The sequence below is a fragment of the Typha latifolia genome, chromosome 2 (genome assembly GCF_019914945.1).
Source record: "Typha latifolia isolate L0001 chromosome 2, TyphaL0001v2, whole genome shotgun sequence".
Classification (NCBI taxonomy): Eukaryota; Viridiplantae; Streptophyta; class Magnoliopsida; order Poales; family Typhaceae; genus Typha; species Typha latifolia.
In genome coordinates, this window is record NC_133087.1 from 1,088,583 (window position 1) to 1,109,954 (window position 21,372).

Sequence of the window (21,372 nt, forward strand, 5' to 3'; positions counted from 1 at the left end):
CATCATCTATTCAACATATTTGCTATATCTTTGCCAAATTAAAATCTAATCGGTATTATTTTATATGCTTTAAAAACTTATTCAATCCTATGTGACTTTGTAATTGTCTATAACAAGGATCTTCAAATTTGACTTCTATTCTAATCAAATATGATGAAAAAAAAAAATCTTATTTTAGTGAAGACCTCAGGGAGTTAAGTGATTAAGTTAAAAGCATATAATGGTTTTACTAAATTGAGCAAAAAATAACGATTGTAATTATTTTTATATTATATATCTCCCCTTACACAGGAATCGCGGGCCAATCATGTACTTACTGGGCCGGGCTTGGTTAGTCAAGCCCGTACTAGCGGAACACTTTAGCTGCCTAGTCTCCGCGAGACATCTCAAGCGGACGTCTTCAGGCGCTAACCATTTCCCGTTCAAAAAATTTCAAATCCCTCTCCATCATCTTCTTCTGCCTCTCTCTCTCTCTCTCTCTCTCTCTCTCTCTCTCTCTCTCTCTCTCTCTCTCTCTCTCTACCCATCCATTATCTTCCATGGATCTCCATCCTACTCCCTTCCCAGGTAAGTGTTTAAAGCTAAGATTATAAAGAATTTAGTAAAAATTAGTTTACTTCACCCTTGGCATAGATCAATCTACGTATTACTTGCATTTAGATCTTAATCGTGCTCTCGCTCAATAGGCAAACGCCGGCAAGCTACGGATCCCACCGCCAAGCCCAAATCCGGCGATCGAACCAAGACTTCGAAGAAAGCAACACAGCACCTAATTGCTCCAGCCCATACCAGGCATCCACACCTAATCCTTCAAATTCTCCACTCAATCAAAAACTTAAGTATTGTGATTTATCACCAACTTCTATTTTTCTCAGGCCAAAGCGTGCATTTGGCATTGCCAGGAGCACAAACATACCGATCGAGAAGCCAACTACGAAGCCCTTGTCGACCAAATCTTGCAAGCCGTGGAAACCTTCAGGAGCTCCTCTTAATCCCGCTGTAACGAAACCAGCAAAGGTTGAGTCCAACAAGATCAAGAAGGATCAGCATGTACACTTCCAAGATCCGACGGCGGCAGCATTGGCGGAGATTGTAAGTAGTGGTAAGAGCGAGAAGGAGGATGCGTTATGTACACCGATGCGGTTAATAAACCCCGCGGCAGCAGCGGTGAGCACGCCGTATCTCAGCGCGCAGAACTGCAGTAAATGCAGGCTCGACCGGCTTGAGTCTGCGACGTATTGGCTGGGGCAGATTAGGTTGGCGGAGTCCGTGGCGAAGCATTTCGTCTCGGCTGCTTTCTTTCGCCTTGCTTTGGAGTGCCGTGCCCAGGTATGGGTAGTATACAAATTTTGCATGATTGCATTGAAGTTTGTTATATTGTAATTGTAAAGTTTACTCTTTATACATTGCAGCCATTTCATAAGCTTCAGGGAGAGCTCAGACAGTATGTGGCGCGACACCGGGGGAAATCCGTGGAATCTTTGTGGAGTGATCTTTGCAAGGCCTATGGGATTCCAAAAGACCAGACTAACGTTGATTTTTGCAATATCGGAAAGACTAATACCCTGTTAGATGAAATGGAAGCTGTCAGGTTTAAAGATGAGCTGGGTTGCAAAACTTTTCGAGAATGTGACGATGCGCACAAGGTGCTCGTGGAATTGTCAGATAATGGGCAAATTGAGCATTCAGACGCCCCTGCTGAACCTAGCTGTGGGCAGCAGCAAGATGGAATGAACAGCAATGAAGACCAAGCGACGACGACCCCTGATATTGAATCAAACAGCGAAGACCAAAATGGACAGCAGCAATATGGTACGAACATCAATGAAGATCAAGCGATGAAGACCCCTGATATTGAATCAAACAGTGAAAACCAAAATGAACAGCAGCAGGATGGAGTGAACAGCAATGAAGACCAGGCGACAAAGAACCCCGATATTGAATCAAACAGGGAAGACCAAATTGAACAGCATGATGATAGCCAGCAAGTACTTATCGAGCTTCTAGACACCAAGACTGCTGAACCAAAGGATTTGAGTGGAGAAAAGGTGGCTGCGAGAAGTGTGGGTTCAAGTTGCAGGACGCCAGGGTCAGGTGATTCTTCTAACAGTAGGGAGACTTCAAATAGAATTCCAGGGAAACCCAAGTTCTCTAGATCTGTTGGAGCTCAAAAGGAAAAGTGTAAGACTAGAATCAAAGGTAGAGCAGCAGGAAAGAGTACAAGCTCTACTTCAAGTAAGTGAATACTGAGGCAGTGCTCTGCCAGAATTATCATCATTCCATGAGTTGTCCTCTGATCATGCATATAATTATCAGGTGTGGGGTGCAAATCTGGAGAAGTTGGTGAAGATACGAAGGCAAACCAGGTTTGACATAATTTCTTTTTGACTAACAGAGCTAACCATCATCTTATTTTATGCATGCCTATGTTGCTATTTACTTCTGTAGCTGAAAATCTTAATGAAGAATTGAGATCCCATCCAATCCATCAGTCCAATAAAAACCTAACCAGTTAGCAACCCCTTCTAGCCACATCGGGAGTGCGGAACATTGCAGTCCTTGAAAATCATCTGAATGAGTGAATCTCAATTGTCCTTTGGTACCTTCAATGCATTGGAGAAAATAAGAGTTCTTCAGAAAATTCGGCAGTTGTCGATTATCTTTCAATCTTCACTTTGGGATTTGCTGGATCACTGATGTTGCCTATTTTCTTATTATAGAGAACTTAACTGGGTCGAATTGTTCGGAGGAGTCCCAAGTGTAGCTGTGTGCTTGCTGAATATTCTGGAGTTTGAAGAAGTAAAAGATTTATCAGTAGGAAAGGAGAGATGACAGATGATTTGCGAGTTTAGTTATACTTATGTGTGTGTCCTTGTGCTTCTGTTGTTGAGAGCTTTTTGTAGCTTGGTAAAGAGTTACAAGTTACTTTATTTCTTTCCTTGTGAGAGCATGAGTAAATATTTTATTATTTTCTGGTATGTTTGTATTTTGTACATCTAAGTGTAGATTTTCTTGCTACAAATAATTACTTTGGTTGAATTTGCTGCATTATTAATCAAGCTCTTCAATATTTTCAATAATCAATACTACATTGCTGAAATAGTATACATAGACAATGTTTTGTACTCGAGTGCAATGTTGCAGGATCCGTAGAAATATTTACAGCCATTGATTCATGCGAAATATTCTTTAGTCAGCTGACTGCATGCTAAGCAGAAGAATATCCAGATGAAATAAAAGCATAGTATGACTATTTGATCTAATTGCAGTTTGTTATCCTAGTATTGAAATTTTTTGAACATGAGATCTTCATTGCTTTTAAGTTTTCAAATTCTATTGTTGATATTTCCACTTTCCAAACGAATATGTGTGTGATGTTTAATTATATGACTCCATTACTTTAATCTATGTCCAGTATCTATAATAAATGAAGTGCTAATCTCGATGAATCCCTATAAATTATTAAAGAACTTAGTTAAAGAGCACTAATGATCAGCTGACGTACTAAGGTAACTTTGAATCAATAATGCATCTAATTTTCAATTACAATCATACACATCATATGTATTTATAAATTATAATCACAGCAAGAGGATCATCATGATAAAGAATTTATACTCTAACATCCGAAGTAACTAACTTTACCACTTGACGCCACTAATCAGAAGGGAAAGTGAGATTGGGTAGAGCATATATTTTGAAGGGGCTGATGATGGTAACTGCCATTATCTTGTTATCTAGGATCAGTGAGCACCTTCTCTTCAGCTTGTACATCGATAGAATTAGCTTCTTGTCATTTTCTAGGGCATAAAAGAACCTGAATCAGATTCTTTCAGTCCACCAAAAGGAAAGGTTATTCTGGTAGTAAGGATCTCTACCTCTCCATGTTGGCATAGAGTCATCACTCCAAGTAGCAAACTTTTCTCCTAATTGGCCATTTGACAGAATGATTCCATCTTTTCCCAACTTATCAACAAGTAAGGCCGACCCCAGTTTTTCATTAGGTGAATTTTCCACCGAGAGAGCAATACTCTTTTGTATAGCCTATAATTAGTCTGCGGATTCATAATCTATCAAAAAGAACCTAATAGAATGAGCAAATCTAACAGAGCATGCCATGTCTCTAATCTTATCCTCCTAGACCTACATGATAACGCACAATTCCAGAAAAAGGCAAACCTCAGTGGTTTCCTTGCAAAAGTTTTTTTTTTTTTTTATGATTTACGAGTACATGTATCTAACTTGCCTATGATCAAGAGAAAAAAAAGAAGAAGAAGAAGAGATAAATAAATCAATCTTATCCTTCCATAAAGCAAGCTCTCCCTCCTTTATTAATATCTGCATTATTGTTCAATACGAGATTCCTCTACACTAAAATTTCATAAAGCAAACCACTTCTAAAAAGTGCATCCCCTATCTCCCCCACCCTTTCCGTTTTCCTTCATCATTAAGAGAACTCCATCAAACTAAATAAAAATCTCCCCCAAATTCTTGATCCTAGCAAAAGCAAGAAGAACCCAGACCAAAAAAAAAGCTGCCCATTTTTCCAAAACCATTTCAGATATCACTCTAAAGAATAGAGCATAGAGAAGAAGAAGAAGAAGAAGAAGAAGAAGAAGAAGAAGAAGAAGAGCAGCACGCAAAAAATCGAGATCAAGATGTACCGTTTCAGTAACACGCTGATCGGATACCTAAACCTCTTGACCCTCCTCGCGTCGATCCCCATCATAGGCGGGGGACTCTGGATGGCACGGAGCTCCGCCACGTGCGAATCCACTCTCCAAACGCCTCTCCTCGTGCTCGGATTCGTCGTCCTCCTCGTCTCCCTCGCCGGATTCATCGGCGCGTGCTTCAACGTGGCGTGGGCTCTGTGGCTTTACCTCGTCGTCATGCTCTTCCTAATCGGAGGACTCCTTTGCCTCACGGCGTTCGGGTTCGCCGTCACCGGTGGCGGGGGCGGAGAAGTTGTTCCCGGGAGGGTTTATCGAGAGTACAAGCTCGAGGACTACTCGAGTTGGTTGAGGAAGAGGATTACGGAGGACCAGTATTGGAGGACGGCGTTGGCTTGTGTGGTGGGATCCAAGGCGTGCGCTAAGATCGCTTCGTGGACGCCGTTGGATTATTTGCAGCGAGATCTCACGCCTATCCAGGTGAATAACTCGATTTTATACTACGAATTTTCTCCCTCTCTAGTAGTTCGGTGAAACTTATTGATGGGTCTTATTGGGAGAAGTAGGTTTCTTGTTCGACTATTTAGCTATTAGCTATTAGCTATTAGCTATTAGCTATTACTTTGACATCATACACTATTTATTGATTGCACTTAAGTAAGTTATATTTGTTTTATTTTGGGTAAAATACCACGACGTCTTTGTTCTAGAAAATGTTGCCTCGATGTCCCAGGTATTTATTTGGGTAGTGGTACTTATATAGAAAGAAAAGAAAACTTATCGTTATATAATTTTTTAGCCACTCGGATACCAGTTAAGAGAGTTTAAAATTAGTGAGCATAATAGATGAAAGGTGGTGTTTTTTTTTTGGCTCCAGACATGCCAATATCCTATTTGTAAATGATGGTCTTTATCCATAATAGCCCTTTGTTCCTTCAGAAGTTGAGTAATTCCCAATTGTCATTGTTCCATAAGGCATAGATGATCTTCGCCAATCCTCCAATGTCCTGCTTCTTTAAATGTCTCGGAGATACACACACACTCTGTATAATATACCCTTCCTTGCTTCATCAATATGCTCCTCTTAGATACTAAATTTCAATTTAGCCTCCTGCCTCCTTATTCTTATCAATAGCTTTCTTATTTATAATGTAGTTCTTGTTGCTTGCTTTCTTCTCTCTACTCATTCTTCTCGTCTCAATTGAAATTTTTTACCTGCAGTCTGGATGTTGTAAGCCACCAACATCATGCACGTACACCGCAGGCATGGCGATGGCGACTCAAGACCAGGACTGCTACCGGTGGAACAACGCGGCCAACGTCCTGTGCTACGGCTGTGACTCTTGCAAAGCTGGCGTACTTGAGCAGGTGAGGAGAGACTGGCACAAGCTCTCAGTCCTCAACGTCGTCGTCCTCATAATTCTCATCGCAATTTACTCCGTCGGCTGTTGCGCCTTTCGCAATGCCCGCCGTTCTGAGTCAGAGTATCAGTATGGCGAAAACCGCATGTCCAAAGTCCATCCTCGCTGGGACTATTACTGGTACTGCATCTCTCAGAATTTTTTTGCATGATCATGTGAAATGCCTGTGTTTCGAGTTGACACTTCCTTGCTTAAGAAGATTAATTAAGCAGTGGCTATGGTTTTGGTGCAGGTGGAGGTGGCTGCGTGATAGGAGAGAACAGCTCTACTAGCTGTTTTCCCTATGCTGTTTCTGCACCAGATGAAGAGAAGTTCAGTGTTCCATACGAGTCTCTGGTGTTGGGTTGTTTTGTATAAAGGAGTATGCCAAGGGCACGGTTGGTGTCTAGATTTGAGTATAGTAGCTTGTGTGCCTTCCATTCTGTAGAATTCCCTGTCTCAGTAGTGAGAAGCAGATGTCAGTTAAAGATTAGGCACAAAGAGCTTTTTGATCATATTCCATGAACAGTTTTTTATTTTTGAAGCACGGATGAGGATGTCAAGATTACCTTTTCCTTCTCTCTATTTTTTCTGAGATCTATCATACCAAAGTTTAGCAACATGAAAACTCCCATGCATATAAGAATACTTATAACGATTCAGTAGACATTAGTTTAGCAGACTTCTCTAGAACAGAAACCTCCCATGCGTCTTTTGACTTCTGAAATGCCGTGGAAATGTCTAACGCATCCAGACTTTCTGAATGCTGCAAAAATGTCAAGCGAAATAAACATTCAGGGCAGGATAGACTATTCTTAGCAAAATGGTTAAAAACAAAAGTCTAACTAACTATACATGAAGCAATCTGGAGGTACAATATGAAGCAGACAGTTTTTATTTATTTTTTTGGTATAGGGGCAACAAAAATGTTACATTTGTCTAGTTAGTTCGTTACAGATGGATCATTACAAGATAATTAACTGGAATCACAATTTAGTATAGAAACAGAAGTCCTGAACTACGGCATTATGTAGCAGAAAATATCTCAAAGGCCATGTGATCTTACATGCAACTCCCTTGAAATATGGACCCGGCCTTTGTATCTCGAAGAAGCTCACTTACAGAAAGTTGTTTTTGCTGTCAAATATGTGCCCACAGAACTTGCAAAACTATGTATGTTGCTACACCAAGCGAACAAATAATTGACCTACGAACTGAGAAATTGCAAGGTATGTATTTATGTTACTCACTCTCATTAACTCATCACCGTCAGCCACTGTAGTTGTCAAGTCATTGCAGCCTTCTTCGCCTCCTCAAGCTGCTGTAGTTCTATCAACCTTTTGGCCCAGGCTTTTTCCTTTGCCACTGCAGCTATCTTTCTATCCTATCCTATCCATATCCCTCTTCTTTTGAGCCTCTGCCCACTGAGCTTTACGTTACTTTTTCTCAGACTGTTGATTAAAAAAAGGTCAAGTAGTTTATAAGAATTAAGATGATACACTGTTAAATTCTCTTATGCTAGGCAAATATACACGCAGACAGTAATATATGTTAGAGCCATACAGTAAAATATTTGGAACCAAGAAAACCATATTTACCAAAGCCCAAGAGACGCAGCTTTCTTTAATCGAACTATGCAACCATCATCTAGTTACCTAGAATTTAGAAACTGAAATTCTACTGATACAATAAGAGTTTGGATTTCACTAATAGGATAAATCTTTTCTGCTTAGAGATAAATAAGGTCAATACATGGGCAATATCAATTGGCAGATGTTGTTTTATCAAACAACTAATCATCTTTTGCTATGGATGGACTAACAGATTAATGCAAGATTCCAGTAGTCAAATTTCCTAGTACAGCTTGCTATATCCTAACCTTCCACCAGTGCTGATGGAGACAAAGGAGTTGTTCAAAGAATCCTTCTATTAAGGCCGCCTATGCAATCTTCTTCTAATAGAGTCCCAAGACGTGAATAAAGAAAGAAACAGTTGGCTTATTCTATACCAGACAATACATTGTAGAGCAGCAAGGAAAAGAGGCACCGAGCAGTAATCACTACCGTGCTTCAGGTTTTACACAACATATGAGTATGGAAAATTGGAAACATCATTACCTAAACCATCTCAAAAAAATGAACTATCTAAGGAGCAATGACTCAAGTCAGAAGGCAACTTGGAATGGTTAATAAAAGAAAAGAATAAATCCAAAAACTAATATAAACATCACACGGAAGCTGTAAAGAGGAAGTAACAATAATAGGAAATCTATCAAATTCTGATAACATGCTAGAAAGGCTAAAAGCAACATGCACAGAGAAGTTACTCGTAAAAAGGTAGCTTATCCAAGAAAAGACGAAATGCAGGCTTTCTTGATCAATTAGTTCTTTTCTGGATTTGACCCAGACATAATTATAATAATTTCCCTAGAACCTTGTAGAAAATAAAATTAAGCTTGCCGTCTGCAGAAATAACAAGAGCTACTAAGTATTAACATTTCATCGTTGTTCAAATGCATATAAGATCTACATAGTATTGTTAAAAAAGGTATTGCAAAGTCAAACTAATAAGAAATCTAAATGAAAAACTCATATTTCTAACATGAAAAGAACAGTGTGTGTGAAATGAAAATATTGGGTTGACTTGTAGGTACTGGTTCTCCAGGCACATACTGGAACCAAGCATAAGGACCTATTTATTTTTTTCAAAATGATGTGAGAAAGTCATTCTCCAGAAGAAAAAGAAGTCAATTTGTTAACCGCTAAAATTAAGATAGCTAAGAATGATTCGCCTAGCTGCAGGAATGCTGTAGATAATATAGGATTACACAGAGGGCCATGTTATAAAATCAAGATAACTAAGAATGATAATAAGTAGTCACATGCCAAATGAGATGTTGCAAACACAAGATACAATCCCTGCCAACACGCATCAAACAAGAAGGGGTAGAAAGCTAGAGATCAGACCTGGAGGTTTGAGGCTAGCTCTTTCCCTTCAAGACTTCATCCCAGGCCTTCTCTTTGGGAATCTAATTTCAGTTCGGCTATTGAAAGCAGTGACAAGTGTGGAAGTAGAAAAATGTCTTTCCAAATACGAGCCCTGCCGATGTATAAAGTAGAACTTTGGGAGACCTCCGCTGATTGAATCAGACAGAAGGATATGATTTCTGTAACAGTAGCAACAAAAGAGGCAGAGGGCATGCGGCCGACAACTGTCAAACGATGAGGCTTCTCAAAGCTCCAGCTAGAGCCATTCTATCGCTCTCTCCTTATGTCAATGCACCAAAAAATTGTTCTCAGTTTAAGCAACCATGTGGTCTGTAAAAACCCAAAATAAAACATATTTGAGAGAAGCATAATATGAAACGCTAAAATTGGTCTACTCAATTCACATCTCCAGTCCAATATTAGGAACAAAATCTAGGGAATAAACACAAGATTTTATGATGAGTCGCCTTTTGTAGAATGATTCAAATAATCAAATCTCGAACGAGAAGTAGATCGAAACAAATTAACGGGCATTTCACTAATTCATAAAGCCACTTCTTCTAAAAAGTGCACCACCCTCCCCAACACCTTCCATTTTCCCTCATCATTAAGAGAGCTCCATCAAACTAAATTAAAAATTGCACCCAAATTCTTGATCCTAGCAACCAGACCAACAAAAGCTGCCCATTTTTCCAGAGCCAAACCAAACGGTCACTCTAAAGAATAAAGCATAAAGTAGTAGAAGAAGCAGAAGGGATCGAGAACAAGATGTACGGCTTCAGCAATACGATGATCTCCAAACCCCTATCCTCGTGCTCGGACTCGTCTCCCTCGCCGGAATCGTCGGCGCGTGGTTCAACGTGGCGTGTGGTTCCACCTCGTCGTCTTAGCTCCTCATCGGGGCACTCCTTTGTCATAATTGTTCTCCGGAGTGTTTATCGAGAGAGCATGGGCTTGAGGACTATTCGATTTGGACGAGGAAGATGAGTTTGAACCGAGTACTGGTTTTGGATCAAAGAAAGAGAAATCTCAACATCTGGAACCCGAAACAAGTGGGAAAAAGAAAAAACCGCGAGGAGGATTTATAGGAAGGAGATCGGGAAAGAGGCGAAGCAGAGCTGCGGATGCTGGGGAAGGAGAGGGCCAGAAAGGGCTTTGGAGAAGAAGGAAAGACGCGCGTGTTATGCATGAATTTACTGCGACATTTTCAAATAACACCTTATAATTTAATAGTTATGTAATTAACACATCTTCTTTGAGATATATAAAAATTATTATTTTTTATTAGTGCATAACTGTATGTAATTCTCCTTGAGACTGGTTAGTTCATTTCTTGCTCTGCTTAATGTATTTATTACTGTTTACTTCTTGTATTTCCTTTTAATTGGTCAAACAAAACAAAATAATTAAAACAGCGGATTTTTCCTAAGGCATCCTGAGTAGGATAGTTTTGAGGATGCAAGCAATAAAAGAACAGAGGATTCAAACCGGGAAACATTGAAATGATATGATATGAAGAACATCAAAAAGCACACAACCCAAGGTGTGAAATGATAAAAGAACTCCTATTAAATAGTGATTCCAAAAACTAGTTTCTACTTAAATGTCGAGATATTCTAAGTTTCAAATCCAGGCTAGTTGATAGGAGTGAGATCAGGCTGAAATCAAGTTTAGTCCGAAGAAGCTGCGATTGAAGTTTGACATCAATGAATTGCACTTCCATATTAAGGGCCTGTGCACTTCCATAGTAGGGGTGGCATCTGATTACAAGTATATCTTTATTCATATACATCAGTATCATATTTTTCCTTTTCTATTATTCAACAAATGTAAACTATATATGAAAAAAAAATGCCTCATTGAGAAATATCACAAATAATGTTGTGCTTGTATCTGCATCAACACATCAGGTGAAAGAATTCCTTGTTGTCAGAGGAGGTGCCTGGCTGTAGATACTGTTCTTCACATCAAATTGCCAAGAAAGTAGGTTTTGATCAATCCAGACTGCCTCTCTTGTGGAAAAAAAAACATATATATATATATATATATATATAAGATTTACAGGCATACATGTGCCTGAAAAATTCCATCACTGACTGCATAGCACTTGTTTCTGATTATCCCACCTGAATTTAAACTGGCGCCATTGCAGGGAGAATTATATACACAAATAAAGAATAGCGTATAACTTCATAAGTGAGTAGATGAAACATACCTCAAGACCGATATCTCGTAAGTTTCAACATATTTATAATTGGTAACTTGACTAAGTAAGAAGCTCGACAGTAGTTGGTTCAAGACGTACAATACCAACATGCCGCTTCACTTTAGTCTCTGCACTAATGCAGTGCCATTACAAATCACAAGTATAATGTGCAAATGAAGACAACTAATAGCTGAGAAAGCAGAACGAATTCAAACATTCAAACTGGTTCCCTACAATCACAAGGCAGAGTAGACCTAGAAACGCCCGAGAAAGCAGAAAATATTCATCCTGCCATCATTTCTATGTGACTTACAATATGCTAGCTCGAGAGTGACCTGCAACAGTCACATGTAAAGACAACGAAATAACCAACCTCAAGTCTGTATCAGAAAGAAATTTGTTCACCTAAAAGAATTTCCCTACAAAGGAAATTAAGTTGTATAATCAGTATATTTTCGATCGTCGAATACTCACTGTAATTCCAGCAGGTAAAATCAGTAGAATTCCTCGAATCCACCACGTCAATACTTCTGGCTCGAGTAGAAGATAACTGAAAAGATAATCTGCCGCAGTCTGATTGGAAGTTCCACAAGGTTTCTTTACCCAGGACAAAATCTGCAAAGATACTGTCGCCACCAGCTCACATGCAATATACAAGTAAATATTTGGCAAAATATGCAACACATCAGATGGTCCTAGAACCTGCCTTGGATTTAGATAGAGTATAAATATTAAAGGAAGATGAAAAACTAACCATCTAATTAACCCTGTGTACCTAAGGACAGAAAGAAGAACGAGGGGCAACAATTCTAAAGACAACAAAACATGGACAGGAAAGACATCATCCGCTTCCCCCCTGTTTGATTTCATTCAAGTTAAAAGAACTAAATATGATACAGTAGGGCATGAAATACGCCCTTTTGCCACCTGACAATTCCTGAGTAATTCTCCTATGACCACAACAATTTCTCATATGGCTAACACTTACTGCTACCTGCCTTTTATATCTCCTCTCCATGACTCCCCCTCATTGCGAACTTTAGCACTCGAAGCATAGTGCATTTTCAAAACTGCAACAGGATCTGAGACGCCTCCACCAAGGATTCCTCCACTTCCAACCATGTTAGCCCCTAACCTGGTCTCTCTCCCTGACTGCTGGAATCCCGATACAATTTCAATTCCATTCCTCTTCTGCAAGTCAGTGAAGCTGTCGAGCTTCTTCCCATCTGATGACAACTGCTGCATAAAGGGCTGCTGATAATCTGTCCGAACAGTGTTACTGCTCGGAACACCATCCTTGGAGTACAACGAAACTTCAGCTCGGGATCGTTGATATTTTGCCAACATAAGAGCACATTCTGGCAAAGATGAAAACCCAGTCTGTATTCTACTCCCATCCCAAAAGCCATAACTCCTTACTGGTAACTCCTCCCGGCCCAATTGGACACTACTGCCAGGCATAGAAGCTAAAAGACTACCATCCATTACTATACTGGATGACTGCATGCTTGAAGACTTGTTGGTCTTAGGAGAGGGAGGCTGGCTTTTGGTTTCATTCAAAGATGTGCTTGATTTTTGCAATGATAATGGATGGCTAAGAATTTTTCCGAAGAGCTTGACATCACCTGTCCGTTGGGACTGCTCCTCTGTCTCAGGGCTTGTATGCTGAGAGGCAAGTCTTGTCTGATTATCAACCTTATGCTCACTTCTCTGGAGCATTGCATTTCCAGAACATGAGTGTGAAAGACTGGAACTGTTGTACTTGTCATATTGCATGTTCGAAACAAAGAACTGATTTGATTGAGAACTCCCATTTCCACACAAATGTTTTTCAAGGAAAAGAGGGCTTTCACTGACCAGCCGCTCAGGTTCTCTTTTGATCTCTTTGTGATTCAACATCTGTAATGGGTACCCTTTCAAAATATGCACGGACTGATCAACCTGATTTAGTGAAGAGTTTGTTAGCATATAGGGCTGATACAGATCCCTAGTTACTGAACTTTGACACTGCTCACTCCCGTTCTCCTCAAAATTCATTGTAGTCTGGGAGGCTACATGCGGAGTTACCTCAGAACGTAAATGGGAAGAATCAGGAAAGACTGAATTAAATTGTACGGGCTGGCAATCCTCCTGCTTCAATGAAATGACTGGAGGCTTCTTTTGTAGACATGGGAGGAGATCAAGAGGTACTTGACGCTCATAGCTGGTGGCCGGACTTGGCCTAGAACAAACATCAACAGCATTTCCAGAGTCAAAAACACTTCCATTAGAACCAGGGACTGGGACAAACCAAAGAGAGCCACCGCTACTTGTACCCAAATCTATACTTGCCCTTCTTCGACTCTTCAACCCAGTCTCACGCAATATCACTTGATGTGAGCTTACCTCCTTTTTCATCCCATCAGTAGAAAATGCTCCAACACTATCTTTTTGCTGATTCGCACCAACAGTGTGAAAATTTGATCGAACCTCCTGATTTGCAGATATGATCTGCCCAGTCAGAGGGACCACAATACTGCTGCCACCTATCTTTGTTTCAGTGACAACCTTCTCGGCAACTTCGACATGCTGCAGTGATTTATTACAATTCAAGTCAGCAGCAGCACTTTCCTTTGGGTTGGTGTTAGGTTGAGAATTGGCCCCCTCACATGAGAGCTTATCATCACGAACACATTCTTGCTTCTCAACTTTGGTGTCATATTCCTCATGGTTTACAACTCCCACCACATCCTGCTCACTTAATCTATCAGTATCATTCTGCACAAGGGCATTTCCAGCATGAACAAGCTCTTCACTGGTAGCATTAGCCATGGATTGGGATACATCTCCATCAATTTTCGAACAAGATTGAGTACTGCAAATTGCTGAATCCATCTCAGCAGCACCACCGTCATCAGTGTCACTCCTCCCTCCATTGGTATCTTTTGCAGCAATACCAACATCATCACTCCCTTTGTGGATCACATCCAGACCAAGACATTTTCGGGCCTTGCTAAAGAAGATTTTGCACTGCTCCGGTGACCTTGTCCCAACACATCGTGAAATCCTTGTGAAGTCCTTGCCATGCATGCTCAAAGCACGAACAAATATGGATTTCTCCTCATCAGTCCAATCGACAGAGTCCAGTTCACCACATCCCTCATCTGAAGAAGTTTCTTCCTCATAAATGTTCTGATTTACATCTAATGTCAATGGTCGTTCCGTTGCCATGTAATTCATCTTCTCACGAGGATCAGTAGAACTAGTTATGCAAGAGCTCATTGCCTCTGAGGACAGTGCCCCACAAATGCCAGCCAACACATCAGCAGCCGCGGACTCTCTCTCATGTACCGATCCTTCAACACTCTGACGCCTATCAATAGAACCATAACATCCATGAGACACTTTCAAGTCATGATTGGTTTGATAAACAGACGCCCCAGCATACCTTTGATTATTCTTCCCACTTCCATGGTTATGCGCTGCTACTACAGAAGCTTCCCCCAACATGTCAAGTGAAGCAGCATTCATCTCACGATTCCACTTCTTCCCAGAAGTGACCAGATAAGTGCTGGTAGGTAAGCGCTGCCACTGCTTTCGTAGATCCAAACATTTCTTGACTTCTCTGAAACTCTCTGATTTATGGTTCTTGTAGTAAAACTCAATACAATCTGCTGTTGTTTTGTGGCTAATAAAGGAAGATATTTTTGTAAAATCTTTGCCACATGTGGCAAGCATGTCCAAGAAAATTTCCTTTTCTTCTTGACTCCATGGATTTATCATTGCTTTTTCCTTCTCGAAAGAAACAGGATCTTCAATCAATCCATTTTGGTTAGTGAACTTCATGTGCCTCTTTTCCTGGTCGTCTAAAATTAGAGCAGGCATCTTCAAGTTACTCCTATAAGGCTTGATCTGAGAATCTGACAACAACTTGCTTGTGAAATCCACTATTTCTGTGGTAGGAACAAGTGTCAAATTACCTGCTGCAGAAAAAAGGAAGATCAGTTAACAAATAAAACCAAATAGTAAATATAAAACAAACTGTCAGTACATAACACCATCTTCTGCAAAATTAGATGCTATCAGGCAGAATTAAGCATTTAAGATGGTGGTAGTGCTGGTGCTACTATGCTAAATGGAACATAATAAAATATGTGCTGCTATGTCAAATCAGATTTTAGATTTAATGTCATAAGAACTTCAAATAACATATGAATATCTTGTGTTGGTTCTTAAACTTCAATAAGAAAAGCTTGGTTCTTAAACTTCAATAAGAAAAGCTTGGTTCTTAAACTTCAATAAGAAAAGCTTGGATCAATGAACCACTCTATTACCACCCATATTACAAATTACTCGTGCCAACACTACTCAGTACTAAAAAGGCTGGGTAGCTCAAATGCAGATCAGACAATCAAGCTACCAAAAATACAGTAACTAGGTGACCCTAACTCTAATTCATTTAAACATAGAAGGATCAACTAGAAAGCCTCATATATTAAAATCAAAACAATGATTTAATAACTTTCCTACTCATTTTTTTTTCTTGAGAAGCAGAAAGATAAAGAGCTCTAGGACTCACCAGGCAATGCAAATCGAGATCGAATAGAAGAGCGTTGTTTCTGAGATCCACTTTGTAATGAGCGACTAGTTAAGTCGAAGCGCTTGTTTGACTTTGTCCGTTGCTTTCTTATGGAAAGCAATCGCAGATCCTCCTTCCACAAGTGATGCAATGCCCTAAATTTAAGGGTAAGGACTTGTTCTTTAAATTTCTGCTGGTGTTTACGCACAGTAAGTTTCTCTTTAATTTTCAAGTCAGTTCTCTTGTCAGAGAGAAAATCAACTGATCCCCACAAATCAAACTGAGGCAAATTAGATGGAAACACTTTAGCAAATACTTGCGAAGCTCTTTTTGCAGCATCACGGTTGTCAGCCATAATTAAAGAAATTAAATAATTGTTTGTCTTGCTATTTGAGCATGAATTCATAGTGAAATCACTGCTGCCTTCCTCCTCGACACAATTCACGTTACGATGCTTAGACATAGATGTTGGGTCCTGGACACCGAAGGGTATACTTTCTTGTGCTCCCAAGACCTTGAATCTATCATCATCAAGCACTACAGAGTCCTCAGCTAGTTTCCCCTCATCAGAACAACAAACCGTTTTCTCTGAGGACGCTAGCTCCTTGCATTTAGGTGAAATTGTATCTGGGTAACTCATTTCCACTTCCTTAACTTCAGCACCTCGTTCGTCAAAGCAACTAGTGGGGGTGGCATGCTCTCCAATTTGTTTCTCTATAGAGGAAGTTATTTTATAAGCCTCTATAAGAATAGAATCCTTTGATATGCCATCAGAAGACCTTAAGCAAGACTTGCATGCATTACTAAGTGGTAATGTAGAAGAACATTGATGAGTATTACTCCTGCCATCGCAATCCAGGGACTTGAGTTCCCCTTCCAACAAATCAATTTCACATTCAGTTTTCTCCAATTCCTTGGAAATTTCTCCCTTTAATTGCAGCAATTTACCCATAGAAGTGTCTCTTGTAAAGGTAGAATCTCCAGAACAGACATCCTCAGGTTGCAGAAGATCAACAAGTAAAGTGGTAAGGGAAGTAATGGGATTAACCTCCGGATCATCTAACTTAATAGAAAAAATCTCCGAGTAAGGTTGAATCCCAGGTCCAGATGCACTGTGATGATGTGTGTCATTATCACTATCTGTTGACCTTACACAAGGTTTTTCCTCCATGCCTGTTGCATCCAAAACCAAAATCGTAAGATACTTCGTTCACCTATGGGTGCTTAGAGTAAGATAATTATGCATTTAATCAAAATCAGTTGAGGGTATTCACAGTATAACATGCATAATGGATTTACGACAGAATATGGCATATTAATATTTGCATTTATCCAAAGGTATTGAAAATTTTCATGACAAATTCCCAGCCTAACATGCGATGCCCTTCAAGGAATTGATGTTATAGTCCTTGCCAAAATAACAACTAGGCAAGAGAGGACACACAATATACGAGTAAAATTAAATAATGCAACTTAGAGAAGAAGTTATGCTAATACTTGAGATTAAAAAATAGAACAATAAGATGGCAACATGATATCTTTATCATGAGGGCTGCTAACTGTAACAATTAAAAAAAAATTGCTTTGCAGGAATAATACAAACATGTTGCAGAAAGCAATAGGAAGAGAAGGAAAGGAAGCACCAACAAGTTAAGATGTAAATGGCAAATTACTAATAGACAACATATGATAATTGTATTACTTGTTGGTAAGTAAATTCAGTAACCTCTCACCATACATCGGGGCTTAACCCAGCCACAATCTTAATAGGATAGTTGTATCACAAAAACAACCCTTCCATAGAAGGTCTCCTGGTATAAAAAAGACTGGATCAAGTAGCAAGAGATGAAAATACTCAACGATCACAGTCAAGCTTCTCGGAAAAGACAACAGGAAGATGAAAAAACAGGTCCTACCACATAGAAAACATGGACAAAGATAAGGGGTCAAGGAAAACCATAGAAGATGGCCATTTCTGGGCAAACCGATATAGGGCATCACAAATAAATAAAAACCCACCAACATCCTACATGCAAACAGATACTGGCCACTTTCCAACATATTAGACCTTCATATGAGGGCATCGGAAATATGGTCCAGAACTAAAAAGAAAAATTTGCACACAGCCAATTTGTGTAAAATATAGAAAAGGGAAAAGGCTAAAAAGATAACTCCATTCACCTGGAGATGAACAACACGTAGCAGAAGATGGCGTCGCAGGAGATGGGAATCCGGCAGATGTGACCATTCTGGGGCTGGTATCACTAGTAGCACTCCTTGCACCTGTACCTGGGGAATCCAAGGATCCTTGCACCTTCTGCTTCTCATATTTCGCCAAGCCCTGGCCCCATCCGAGCCGTGCCTTCTTCCTAGGAGCGCCGTCATCAGCCAGCTGAGGAGACGTCGCCGTAGAAACCAGAGTTTCTTTCCCTGAAGGCGCTGATACCTCGAGCCCAGCCTCCTCCTGCTCAGATCTACCAACCTTGGCCACAGAAAGACTACTCGCCCGGGGCCACTTCAGCGGCTTCCATGACATCGAACCCAATGAGCGGTCCGGATCCACCCTACGACCTGTGCCCGAGCCATCATCCGTGGCGTCAGCAATCCTATCATTCTCATCTTTCAGGGGAGGTTGAGATGCCGGGGAGATTGGCACCGCGACTGACCTCAGCGAGGTGACGGCAGAATCTTGAATCTGTGGCAGCGGAGGCTGCTGCTGCCTTGAGAACTCAGGAAAAGAGTCCCAATAAGGCGATCTTCGGAAGGGCATCCGGCTATCCCTGCCGCCGCTCCGGCCGCCGCCATATCTTCCGGAAGGCCTAAAGCTTTCATCTTCCAACCAAATCCTATCAGACCGAGACGGAGTGCAACCATGGCCGCCGGAATCCTCCGGATAGAGCTGATGGTAACCCCCGCCGCCCTGTCGGTAGTGACCTTCAGAAATAACAAATTTTTACCAAAGAAATCCGGGAAGAAATGGGAGAACAAATGGGGGAAACCCCCTATTTCCATCCTAAAACCACAGATCTGAGACAAATTTAGATCAATTACCTGACGGAGGCCGGCGAGGAGAAGCTCGAGGGAAGTCACGTGGCCCGTGGAAGGGATCTCTCCACCTCGACGACGACGAGCCGCCGCCGCCGCCTAGGGCATCGGATCCCGCCCAGCCCTCGTGCTTCCGGTCTTTGGAGACGACGTCCTTGCGATCCCAAGGCACCGGTTCGGGAGGCATCAAATTTCCCAGCTCCAAAGGGCATGGAGGCACCTCCAAACCCTGATAAATCTAACCAAAAACGCCCAAAATCCCAGCAATCCTTATCCAAATCCAAAGATCTAGCCGCCAAATCTCCAGGGTCTTCCCACCGACGGATCTGAGGCGACAACGGCGCCTACGGATCAAAAACCGAAGAAATGGATCGCAAGAACCGATTCAAGAAGAGATCTTTCTCACCTCAAGGTTTGGGGAAGGAGGAGGTTGAGAGGGAATCGCCGGCGTTACTTGACTCCGCTTCGTTCCGTCCCGACGGTGGTCCGTCGATATCTCTTTTTGGTGAGGAGGTCTTCGTGTGGAAGAGAAGGCGCCGAGCTCTGTAAGAAAGCGAAAAACGTGAGCCGTTAAAGGATACAAAGCCCAGCCTGGATCTCAATGTCTTTCTCAGGCGCCATTAACTCCATTTCAATCTCCCCTCACGTCCGCCAAAAAAAAATCATTTTATATATTAACATATATTTAATTACGATATTTTACTCCAATTTCTCTCGCTTTCTTCTTCTGCCGAAAGATTCCACCTACCTTTCCTTAAATGCCCCCCCGCTCCTTGACTGGCCTTAAAGTTCCAGGATAATGCTGCCAATTTTTATCTCAACTTATATTTAATTCTACTATATTAGATATAATAAATTGTGAGGGTGTTTAGCAACTTTGTTGTCTAATAATTTAAATAATCCAACCTACTATATGAATCATATCGACTTACTCTATTGCACTGTGTCTCTGAGGCGATAAATTTTACCACTCTTTTTTTTTTTTTAAATAGAGGAGGAAAGAATCGTGAATGTGAAAAATTAGCAGGGGGTATTTGGGAAAGTGGAGATTTTGGATGTCTTCGAGATTCTTCGCTCCATTTATGCCCCCGCCCTGGTCAACCGCATAGTGACAGAAGATTTGCGTCCACGTCTGTTTCCCGCGCATGCCACGCACGTGCGAGAGCTCTCGTACGGGGTGGGGGTAGTAGGGCTGACGTGTGGCCGGGGATTTAACCTAATCACGTCTCTGGCGCCTGTGATTAATTTAGTCTAATATAATGTATTAATGACGTTAATACGAATGATAATAATAATAATAATAAAGGCAAAGGTATATATTCTTTGTCTAGTTGACAAGCATTAGTGGGGAAGGGGGAGACGTGGGAGAGATCGAGGATGTAACGTGGCATGGAATTGGATGGTTGTGATTAAGAGTTGTGACGGAGAGAAATTTATCCTTAGTTTATATTTTATATATATATATATATGATTAAGAAATTATTATTAAAATGAAAATTGATCGAGAAAATTTATATGATAAGAAAGAAAGCAGACACTATTCAGAGAATTCCACTTTTGGAAAGAGAATTCAGCGTGTTCAAGCAAGTTGGGCCCCAAAGCACGTGATGCTTTTCTTACTAAAAAGGAAATGTTTATACTGGCCGTTTTATAGGTTTAGGCTTGCCCTTTAATTACTTTTACCTTGATTATATAAGTATTAACTCTAATGTGCATTACTGCTTAATTAGTTAGTCTACTTTTTTAGTTTTAATTTTTTTTAAATAATTTAATTAAAAATAAAAATATATATAAAAAAATATTTTGTTACTGAACTAGTTTAGAAGTTTTAAAATCAGCTCTCTAAAATCTAAGAGTTGTTTTATTTGTGGTATGAAATGTTGCTCAGCTTTGTATAATAAGTATTTCGGATTTAAATTTTGACTATTATCAGTTTAACTAAAGGTAAATCATCATTAGATTTTTATTTTCTCATAAATATATTTAAAAAATCGATTTTACTACTTGCATGACATGTCTACGTGTCAATTTACCTAATAACTTAATGATTGAAGTCAGAGTGCATTTAAATTTAAGTTAAGGACGTTTGACTTATCGTTTAATAATCAAGAGTTATTTCTATTTTTCTGTTTATTATTTTTTTAAGATGAAAAGCTCTTTGCTAGAAATTTCATTCATTTCAAAAAAGACATTTACGAGTCTTTTTGAAATGAATGAAATCAAATATTATATATTATATCAAATACAAAGGCACACAAAAATATAATAAAAGCATTGGCCAAGCTGCAATGTGGACATAACAGCTGCACAAAAATAAAGAGGAAGGAAATAAAAATGAAGAGGGGGAGGTAGACCTTGTCATCGGGCCAGCCGAGCTGAGCGCTTTAGGCTGGGCTAGAATATTCTAGCCTGTTATCATCCGCTAGCTAATTAACTATTAAATTTAGGTTGAGTAGAATAAATTTAACATAATAAATTAAATAGAAAAAATATTATATTTTATTAG

At 40.2% G+C, this 21,372-nt stretch overlaps 3 protein-coding genes and 3 long non-coding RNA genes across 9 annotated transcripts; 2 read left to right on the top strand and 4 right to left on the bottom strand.

Annotated features, from left to right (window-relative positions):
- The first annotated feature begins 478 nt into the window (after positions 1 to 478).
- On the top strand, positions 479 to 3,039 carry LOC140781289 (uncharacterized). Its single transcript, XM_073127216.1, has 6 exons — positions 479 to 567; positions 687 to 792; positions 876 to 1,329; positions 1,413 to 2,235; positions 2,317 to 2,366; positions 2,721 to 3,039. The coding sequence occupies exons 1-6, from the start codon at positions 540 to 542 to the stop codon at positions 2,727 to 2,729; spliced, it is 1,470 nt and encodes a 489-aa protein (XP_072983317.1). The 5' UTR covers positions 479 to 539; the 3' UTR covers positions 2,730 to 3,039.
- On the bottom strand, positions 1,337 to 4,806 carry LOC140781293 (uncharacterized). Its single transcript, XR_012107694.1, has 2 exons — positions 4,665 to 4,806; positions 1,337 to 2,784 (listed from the first exon to the last, which is right to left on the bottom strand). It is a non-coding gene; the product is annotated as an uncharacterized lncRNA (long non-coding RNA).
- Positions 4,199 to 6,638, top strand: LOC140781290 (tetraspanin-6). Its single transcript, XM_073127217.1, has 3 exons — positions 4,199 to 5,150; positions 5,892 to 6,211; positions 6,324 to 6,638. Exons 1-3 carry the CDS (start codon positions 4,659 to 4,661, stop codon positions 6,361 to 6,363), a joined length of 852 nt encoding a protein of 283 aa, XP_072983318.1. The 5' UTR covers positions 4,199 to 4,658; the 3' UTR covers positions 6,364 to 6,638.
- Positions 5,564 to 10,260, bottom strand: LOC140781292 (uncharacterized). Of its 2 annotated transcripts, XR_012107692.1 has the most exons (5): positions 9,832 to 10,260; positions 9,037 to 9,387; positions 7,321 to 7,521; positions 6,640 to 6,836; positions 5,564 to 6,524 (listed from the first exon to the last, which is right to left on the bottom strand). It is a non-coding gene; the product is annotated as an uncharacterized lncRNA (long non-coding RNA). The 2 variants fall into 2 exon arrangements; XR_012107693.1 differs by lacking the exon at positions 5,564 to 6,524 and having other exon boundaries at positions 6,656 to 6,836; positions 7,137 to 7,521; positions 9,832 to 10,071.
- A 1,273-nt stretch (positions 10,261 to 11,533) lies between these two features.
- On the bottom strand, positions 11,534 to 11,878 carry LOC140781294 (uncharacterized). Its single transcript, XR_012107695.1, has 2 exons — positions 11,738 to 11,878; positions 11,534 to 11,598 (listed from the first exon to the last, which is right to left on the bottom strand). It is a non-coding gene; the product is annotated as an uncharacterized lncRNA (long non-coding RNA).
- Positions 11,879 to 12,070: 192 nt separating this feature from the next.
- LOC140781288 (uncharacterized) lies at positions 12,071 to 19,469 on the bottom strand. 3 transcript variants are annotated; one of them, XM_073127215.1, is made up of 6 exons: positions 19,273 to 19,469; positions 18,873 to 19,192; positions 18,003 to 18,755; positions 15,822 to 16,994; positions 14,691 to 15,225; positions 12,071 to 14,615 (listed from the first exon to the last, which is right to left on the bottom strand). In XM_073127215.1, the coding sequence occupies exons 2-6, from the start codon at positions 19,051 to 19,053 to the stop codon at positions 12,254 to 12,256; spliced, it is 5,004 nt and encodes a 1,667-aa protein (XP_072983316.1). In that variant the 5' UTR covers positions 19,054 to 19,192; positions 19,273 to 19,469; the 3' UTR covers positions 12,071 to 12,253. The 3 variants fall into 3 exon arrangements, with proteins under 3 accessions (XP_072983316.1, XP_072983315.1, XP_072983314.1); XM_073127214.1 differs by having other exon boundaries at positions 12,071 to 15,222; XM_073127213.1 differs by having other exon boundaries at positions 12,071 to 15,225.
- Positions 19,470 to 21,372: the final 1,903 nt, after the last annotated feature.